This window comes from Solanum tuberosum, unplaced genomic scaffold, assembly GCF_000226075.1.
Source record: "Solanum tuberosum cultivar DM 1-3 516 R44 unplaced genomic scaffold, SolTub_3.0 scf00174, whole genome shotgun sequence".
Lineage (NCBI taxonomy): Eukaryota > Viridiplantae > Streptophyta > Magnoliopsida > Solanales > Solanaceae > Solanum > Solanum tuberosum.
The window spans coordinates 402,012-410,976 of record NW_006239103.1 but is presented as its reverse complement, the minus strand read 5'-3'; the positions used below and the strand labels follow the sequence as shown (position 1 = coordinate 410,976).

The 8,965-nt window shown below is 35.3% G+C and overlaps 1 protein-coding gene and 1 non-coding gene across 2 annotated transcripts; one reads left to right on the top strand and one right to left on the bottom strand.

Annotated features, from left to right (window-relative positions):
- The first annotated feature begins 318 nt into the window (after positions 1-318).
- LOC102583645 (uncharacterized) lies at positions 319-7,046 on the top strand. Its single transcript, XM_006354408.2, has 6 exons — positions 319-446; positions 1,698-1,812; positions 3,394-5,242; positions 5,954-6,250; positions 6,410-6,666; positions 6,757-7,046. The coding sequence occupies exons 1-6, from the start codon at positions 392-394 to the stop codon at positions 6,968-6,970; spliced, it is 2,787 nt and encodes a 928-aa protein (XP_006354470.1). The 5' UTR covers positions 319-391; the 3' UTR covers positions 6,971-7,046.
- Positions 7,047-7,715: 669 nt separating this feature from the next.
- On the bottom strand, positions 7,716-7,786 carry TRNAG-GCC (transfer RNA glycine (anticodon GCC)). The gene has a single exon. It is a non-coding gene; the product is annotated as a tRNA-Gly (tRNA).
- Positions 7,787-8,965: the final 1,179 nt, after the last annotated feature.

Below are 8,965 nucleotides of genomic sequence, written 5' to 3'. Positions count from 1 at the left end.
CACCCCGAAGGGTAGGATACAAATTATTGGGTCACCCCGAAGGTATTATTAGTTTTTTTGGATATATCTAGCGACTACAAAACAATTTTAGACATCAAATTAGTATATAGCCTAACTTCAATCAATACATATTTGAGTTGTTAAAAATGAAGACTTATAAGTTTTTACGCAAGGTGAATTTGAATGAACAATAACAATGACAAAATAACAACATAGTCAATGTGTATTCGGTACGAAGGAAAAATATTTTGTAGAGCGATTAAGCAAGAAGGGTATTTTAGGTAGTTCATTATATTTACTTGTGTAACATGGATTGTTCTGAGGATCCTAAAACCTCGCCAAAACCCTCTGCTGTTGCTTTTCTCTACCGGTAAGAGAGGGGAGAGCAAAAATGTCCCTCTCTCGTCTTCTTTCACTCAAATTGCGACCGTTAATCAACACAGTAGGTAGTTTATCAAATACCCACTTGAAAAAAATTGTCTTTTTCCCCTCATTTTAACCTCATAATGTTGATTCTTGATTCTGGTATTGGGTTCGGGTGTGATTATTTCACTTGTTTTTTTTATTGAAAATGTGAACTTTTTTTTTTTCTTCTATTCGTAGAGTTAGGCAGATGAGTAGGTAGTTTATCAGATACCAATTTGGGAAAAAGTGAGTATTTTTCCTTTCTTTTGGTCTTGAAATGTTGGTGTGGGGTGGATTGAGGTTAAGGGGTACTGATTTTATCACTGGTATAATGAACCTATTTGCAGAATGTAGAAGAGTGAATAAGTAGTGTATCAGATACCAATTTGGAAAAAAAAGTGAATCTTTTTCTTTTCTTTTGGTCTTGAAATGTTGGTGTGGGGTGGATTGAGGTTAAGGGGTACTGATTTTATCACTGGTATAATGAACCTATTTGCAGAATGTAGAAGAGTGAATAAGTAGTGTATCAGATACCAATTTGGAAAAAAAAGTGAATCTTTTTCTTTTCTTTTGGTCTTGAAATGTTGGTGTGGGGTGGATGGGGTTGAGGGGTATTGATTTTATCACTTGTGTGTGTTAATGAACCTATTTGCAGAATGTAGAAAGTGAATAAGTAGTTTACAATATACCAATTTGGAAAAAGTGAATCTTTTTCCTTCCTTTTGGTCTCGAAATGTTGGTGTGGAGTGGATGGGGTTGAGGGGTATTGATTTTATCACTTGTGTGTGTTAATGAACCTATTTGCAGAATGTAGAAAGTGAATAAGTAGTTTACAATATACCAATTTGGAAAAAGTGAATCTTTTTCCTTCCTTTTGGTCTCGAAATGTTGGTGTGGAGTGGATGGGGTTGAGGAGTATTGATTTTATCACTTGTGTTTAATGAACCTATTTGTAGAGTGTAGAAGAGTGAATAAGTAGTTTATCAGATATCAATTTGGAACAAAGTGAATCTTTTTCCTTTGGTCTCAAAATGTTGGGTGTGGGGTGGATGGGGTTGAAGGGTATTGATTATATCACTTGTGTGTGTTAATGAACCCATTTACAGAATGTAGAAGAGTGAATAAGTAGTTTATCTGATACCCATTTGGAAAAAAAATTATGTCTTTTTTCTTTTATCATTTTGGTTGTAAAATGTTGTTCTTGGTCTTTTCTTTTGGTTTTAGGGAGGGAGGGTTGAGGAGTACTGTTCTTTTCAATTGTGTGTGTTAATGCAGCTAGTTCCTATTTACAGAATGTAGAAGATGGTGTTCTTCCGTGAATGGTAAGGGTGAAATTTCACAGCCGTTGAAGAAATCAGAAGTGGTGGAGCAGCTGAAAGCCACGGATGTGGAGATAGCTGAAAAGAAGTAAGATCTCTTAATTAGAAAGAGTATGCACCTTTACCTACATTTTGAGCTTAACTATTTGGTTGAAATTTGATGATAATATAAGTAAGGTCCTCAAAATTATTAGTTACTTATTAAGTATGCATTTGCACAACAATATCTACAAGATGATTATCAACGAATAAGATGTTTTTAGATGAAGCATAAAAATAAGATTTTAAGATGGACACGTACTTGTACAAAATTAGAAATAATCACACCCAAGGCAGACGGTACAAGTAGAACACAAAGATAATAAATGAGAATGAGATGACTTGACTATGTCCTACATTGACCGCCGGATGCACCAGTACTTTAGTGCAACATTATGGTGTTAAAAAAAAAGGACAAGATATAGCTAAAGTCACATGGAGGGTAGTTGTCTCAATGATATGCTATCTTTTTGAATCTATGCGGATTTAACTAAGAAGAGAATTCATATAGGCAATGAGGTTCAATAGTGTTAGTACACTTACATAAGGTGTGGTATCAGTTTGTTAGATATTTGTACGTGAAGTGTAGAGGACCTCTAATGCTGCCAATATGTCTTACAAAATAAAATCTGACATTGGAATGAAACATGTCCAACTGAAGCATAGTGGATATTGAGGATTCATATAGCTGGATCCAAGTTTGGGATTGATGTGTAGTTGTTATAATCATGTTGCTCAGAATCTTCAAAATCCCTGCCCATTCGGGTTGAGTGTCAATCCAACATGATTTGGGTGTAGAATCCGCATTGATTTGGTCAACCTAACTCGTGTGCTTTAACTACAGTTATGGCCAAGAACTATCGGTTAATTGAGTAATTGGTTTGATTTAGAGTTTTATTTGTGCAAAATGTATACTTGCATTACGACTTATATGTTGTAATATACATTTATTAGCCATATCCTTGCACCCGTACTTCAGTTCGTAGCCCCGAATCCTAAAATTTATTTGATGATGAATTCGACCCCTAGATCTACACCCATATCGGATATCCGCACCCGTATCCGAGCAACATAGGTTGTAAATGATGTCTCATCTTCAAAAGGTCAGGGTGATCTTCTTTTGGGAATACATGCCTACGAAGTAGCTATTAACTGAGATTGTTTAACTGCCATAACTGCACAGTGGAGATCATTATGATGAAATATGTTGCAGTTTAACTGTGGACATGAATGTTGGGTATCTAAAAGTAGAGAGTGCAATTTTCTAAAACTAAGTTAGAAGGTGAATTGGGATTTTGTAGCATACTCCGAGATGTGAAATGGATATCATACTAGTGATGGACTAATTTCATGCAGATCAGTTGCTTTTTCAGTTCTTTGGCTTAAACCAGTCTATGCAGTAGAGTCATATTTACAGGGTGCTTCTTTTCTTATATCTTCTTTTTTCCTCTCTGTTTTTGATAATATAGATTCTTCAGCTTGCAAAAGTCTACAGTATGTTGTGTATTTGAGTGCCTGTGTATCTGTTTTTTCCATTTCGTAACAATGAGCAAACTTTTATTTCTTAAACAAGTTTATCCTCTAATATCTCATTTGTTCTGAAACATATCTCGGATCATTGTTGTTATAGGCTTATGACTGAAAATGAAGAGGTCTTTCCTAGAGAAACACCTGTCCAGAAGGAAGTAGATCCGTGGAATAGTTTGGTAGCGACCTTTCAAATAGCTAAAAAGAAGATATTTGGAAATATTTTGGAGCAGAAGAGCAGTAGCGCTCATTCATTAACTTCCACTTCCGATCTTAAGGATTCTGATAATGTTGTATCTGCTTATAGTCATGATAGTGGAAGTATGAATAATCTTAAGAGTACAATTCATTCAGAAAAGACATCTATAACTACTATGGAAGAAAATGTTGACAGTAAAACATCTCTGTCTTCTTTTATAGCTGCTGAGATTGTTAATATGAAAAACACTTCAAATACAGCTGTGACTGAGGAATTGCTAAATATCTCTTCAAAAGAATGTGAAGGAAGCACTGATTACGGGGTAAATGATATGTCTTCTGGTGCATCATCTATCTGTGGAAAAGCCGATTCCAACGATGGTGTTCAACCGATTAATGATTTCCATCTTTCAGAGTTAGTTAAGAAAGAGAGAGAACAATTGCTAGATGAGGAAGCATCATCAAGTGTACAAATCAGTTCTGGTGAAGAGATCCTGTCAAAATCTGAGAATGCATGTATCGTAGAACATCGGATGCAGATTGAGATACCTAGGACATCACATAGAATTTCTGCAAATAAATCTGGTTCACCTGCATCTGAAAGCCAGGAGGAGGACATTATGAAGAAGTTCAAATTTTCGTCAAATTTAAAACATGGACGGAAGGATACCTCTGATTCATCATGTGTCGCAAAGAGGGTTGCCAGCTTAGTAGATGCTTCTCAGGAAAAAGGAAATAATGAACCAGAGTTGGAGGCTAAGAATGGCCAAATGCAAAATGAGGAAGTAATATCAGACATTATGTCAGTTTTTGGGAAAAGAACATCCAATCTCAAGCAGGTCGAATGTTCTAATAGTATCTTACTGAGTGAAACAACCAACAAATGGCGGGATGTTCTTGTAAAAAAACCAGTTTCCTCTGCAAACGAACATTATCCAGCTAAAGACATCTCTATTCCGATCTCACTTTCTAATACCAAAATGGATGAAATTTCATCAGTTTCCCCTGCAAATGAACATTTTCCAGCCAAAGACATCTCTATTCCGATCTCACTTTCTAATACCAAAATGGACGAAATTTCATCAGTCTCCAATAGGTCTTCTCACATGGAGGCCAATCATCGAGCAATCAATCAGATTGTTGCCCCAAAGAGTGAAAAATCTGTACCTAGAGAGTTTGAGCACCTTAATGAAACTTCTCAGAATACTTTCGGCAAGAGTGGCGACATAAAGGGCTTAATAGAATGTATTAGGGTGCTCCCTCCTCAGAATCATTCTGTTGTTAGGCCTGAGGAAATTGTTGTTGACAGAAGTGTTGACAGATATAGTGAAAGAAAGGCAAGTAACAGCACCCAAGCACAAACTAACAAGCAGTCAACTGACAGGAAAAAAAGAAAGACTTCATCTCAGGGTGTGATTGGAAAGAAGGGTGGGATATCTAGCGAAGTCGTTGAAGATCTCAACCCGGGTGATGAAAGAACAGAGATCAGGAATACTGCACCTCGTGATTTCTTCAAGTCAATAGAAACTGAAGAGATTACATCTTTGAGGGAAAAGGGTAACCTGAACAAGGATGAGGATGCCTCTTTATCTGAAAACTTATCAGATGAAAACAAAATGACTATAAAGTTTGTGAATGTAAAAGCTACAGAACAGGATGTCTGTGACGGTTTCAAGGGTTGTGGGGCTATTACAAAGGTTGTGTTTCCAAGTGTCATATCAACTAATTATAAAGTTGCACACATTTATTTTGAGGTATGTTTTCAGTATTCTGGTTTTTGACCATTTTCTTTCAGGGCTGTGTTCTCGACTTCCTATAGTTGTAAAAATAAATAAATTACAGAGCAATTAAAAAGAAAAAGGAAAGAAAAGAAAAAGGAAAGGAAAAACAGAAATAAAATAAATTAAAAACAAGATAAAGACACGTATTTTTTGGACCAATATGAAATGAGCTGCACTTCAGCAGGAAACAGACAGTGCTGATGTACCTTGGTTATGCTTGTTCAAGGAGATGGTTCAAGGTGTAGGGACTGAAGTTAGATCTTTCACTTGAACGTAGTGTAGCTCTAGACTCTAGTGCTCTACTACCCTGTTGTTTAATGAATAGATGCAAAACTGAAATTGATTTAATGTTATGCCAATTTAATAACTAAATGTTGTTAAAAATACGTGTTACTGGTACAAACAAAGGGTGCCATTATTTAGCAAGACGTCCTCTCTATCGTTCAACTTGAGGTGCTAAACCCGATAATATGTCACGGTTTGATTTTCTTATGGAAGTATGCTCCTCTGTGCATTTTGTTTTTGCATCGCTTCTTCACACAGCTTGCACAAAATGATATGTTCAGCACCAACTTTGTTCTGCTGTGAATTAAATGTTTCTCAAAATGGTGGCAGTGTAGGCTCTTGATTTGAACAGCTAATTTCACATTCTAGTTTCCACTTACCATTTTTTGGCTTTTGCAGTCTAAAAAAGGAAAGCAAAAGGCTCTTAAATGGTCTGATACGGTCATTAGGAATGTAGTAGTTGTGGAGGCCACTTTTCCTCCGAAAGGGAGAGAGAGGATGTGTATACCTGATTTAATTGGTCATCCAGAAGTTCCCACCTCATTAGTAAAGCATCCTTCAAGGACAGTTATGATAAAAGAATTGAAGCACAATGTGTCCTTTCATGACATCGAAGAAGTTCTTGCCTTTTGCGGAAGCAACATAACTGGAATTTTCTTTGGTTCGTCAAGCTCCGTTGCTTATGTGGAATTTGAGGTAATTTGCTTCTAATGGAATAACTTTCCTTCGTTTCCCTCTTTTGAGTTAATCCAATCTTGTAGGTTTTTGACTAGTCGAGGTTTTTATTGACAAAATGAATTTCTAATGCTAGCAAATAAGTACAGTTTATTTACATTCAAAACCTTCTTCTACCAGACAGTAGAGGGCAAAGAAATTGCTATTGCGAAACATTCATTGATCATGCTTGGAGAGACACTATCAATCTTGCGAATCGATGCACCAAGAACAACCATTGTAAGGATATCAAATATCCCTGTCACTTCCAGGGCCAAAGTGATCTCCTTTTGCAAAAAACTGGGACAGACTAGGTACTTCTTCACGAAAGCTTTTGGCGTCATGGACGTGCATTTCAAATTTGCTGAATGGCCACGAATGTTAGAGATTATAAACAGGTAGTTGCTTGCTTATCCGATATTGGCTTCCTTTAACTATGCGTTTGCTTCCCTCGTCATCATTTCTGATTTGATTCTGTACGTTCCAAGGCTGAACGGAATTGAAGTAGATGGTCAGCAGTTGGTAGCTAAGCCTGCACCGATCTATCCCCCAGATGTCCTTAAGGTTCTCTGGAGTCAACCAGAGGGGAGAAAGCATTTGAAAACCACATTCAACAGCTTGCTGCAGAAAGTAGGAGGAGGGAGTACAGTTGGTTTAACAGAACTTGTAGATAAATTTTATGCTGATGTACAAGAAACATAATTAACATAAGATGGTAAGTTTTGTTCATTAAAACATACTGAAAAAATCCCTATGCATTAACCCTTTTACTAAAAATATGTAGAATGTACCAAAGCGCTTTTAATCTTGTCGTATTAAAAAGTTGGAACTCATAATTAAAAAGTTGTCAAAAAATGAAAGGTATTCATTTTGAAACAGATTAAAAGGAAAAAGTAAGAAACAAATTTAAACAGAGTTCGAACACCTTTTTATCTAAATGAAATACTATTCATTGTGAAGTGAGAAGATTGTTATGCAAAAGGACTTTGCTTTGAACTTTCCCATTTATTGTCAGATAAAATATCATAATCCAAAATTAGGCAAAAATCATATGTTGGTTACCCCTAACGGGTAGTTTTACATCTCATAAGTACTTTTGACTTGACTAAACTCTTTACGATTTTATCCCTAATATCTTTTATAATCTTCGAAGCAACCCTTTTCAACCCACATCATAGTATAGAATCTATATCCTTTCATCAAACACCATTTCATTTAGATAAAAAGGTGTTCGAACTCTATTGGATCAAGTCATAATCCACTAAAAAATAGTATTTCATTTAGATAAAAGGTGTTCGAACTCTATTGGATCAAGTCATATAATCCACTAAAAAATAGCTAAAAATAAATGGAGAGCTCAGATGCACAAGATTTCATCTCATATATCAGATGGTAGTGAAGACCCTACTTCACATATTTGTACAATAATCATCACAGCACTCTCAAATGCACCAGCCGGGAATCGAACCCGGGTCTGTACCGTGGCAGGGTACTATTCTACCACTAGACCACTGGTGCTTATTGCTTTGTATCTCCAATAAAAAGTCAAACTAGCACATATTTATCGACACTTGATATTTATTGAATAGGTATAAACAGTGTTTTAAAAGGAGTGGGCGTGAGGCGAGGTATTTTATACCGTACAGGGCAAGGCGTAAGCCCCTAGATACGGGGCGTAAGTCCCATGGATCAGCGCAGCGTAGTCTCATGTATATTCAATTTTATAGTTTTATTACTAATAAAATAAGCAAAACTATATCTTTGATTTATGATTTTTATTTGAGATAAGTATTAATAATCAATAATGAAGAAAAAACGTATTATAATTACTATTTGAGAAATATCGTAAATAATAAAAATATGATTTAAAGCAAAAAAAGTTTAAAAAATAAATTAAAAGCGTCCGGCCGTATGTTTTTACGTCCAAGACTTACGTTTTTATGCTTGGGGCTTATGCCTCAAATTTTAGGACTTACGCCTTATGGATCTACGTCTTTAATTTATGCCCCAAAGCGTTTTTGATACGCCTCACCCCGAGACTCACCCCAAAAACGTTTTTGAAAACACTGGATATAAATATCGAATGTGAACAATTTAATATCATTCGATTCTACACATCGTAATCCCCTCCCCATTTATCCCTCATCTATCCCCAATTTAAAAATAAAATAAAATTTGTTATTAGTTATAGAGTAATGTATTTTTACATCCCACAACAAAACTATTGGAAGCAAAGAGATTCATTAAATAAAATTAAACTATATATATTTTTTACTACATGTTTCATATTTTAAATCACAACCCCCCCCCCCCTCATTATTGATAAATATGTAATTATTGAGTGGGAGGGAGGGAGGGGATTTTATTTTTTTAATATTGGATTAAATGTATTTGACTTTTAATTAACTAAAATGTGTATTTATAGTCATTGATATAAATATCAACAACTCAAGGTCAGGACCAAAAATCCTATCACTATATAATTATTTTCCAGTGTATATTAGTTTTGATTTGATGGAAGGAAAGATAAACTTATTAATTTCCCATGTTATGAGAAAATATTTTTGGCCTTTTCCCTAGAGCTAATAAGGAATAGCTTTAAAGAGATTGACATATTAACTTGGAAATCTAGGGGAGTTTTTTTATTAAAAAATCACATATTGTCACTTATCTTTTATTTTACTACAACAAACTTAC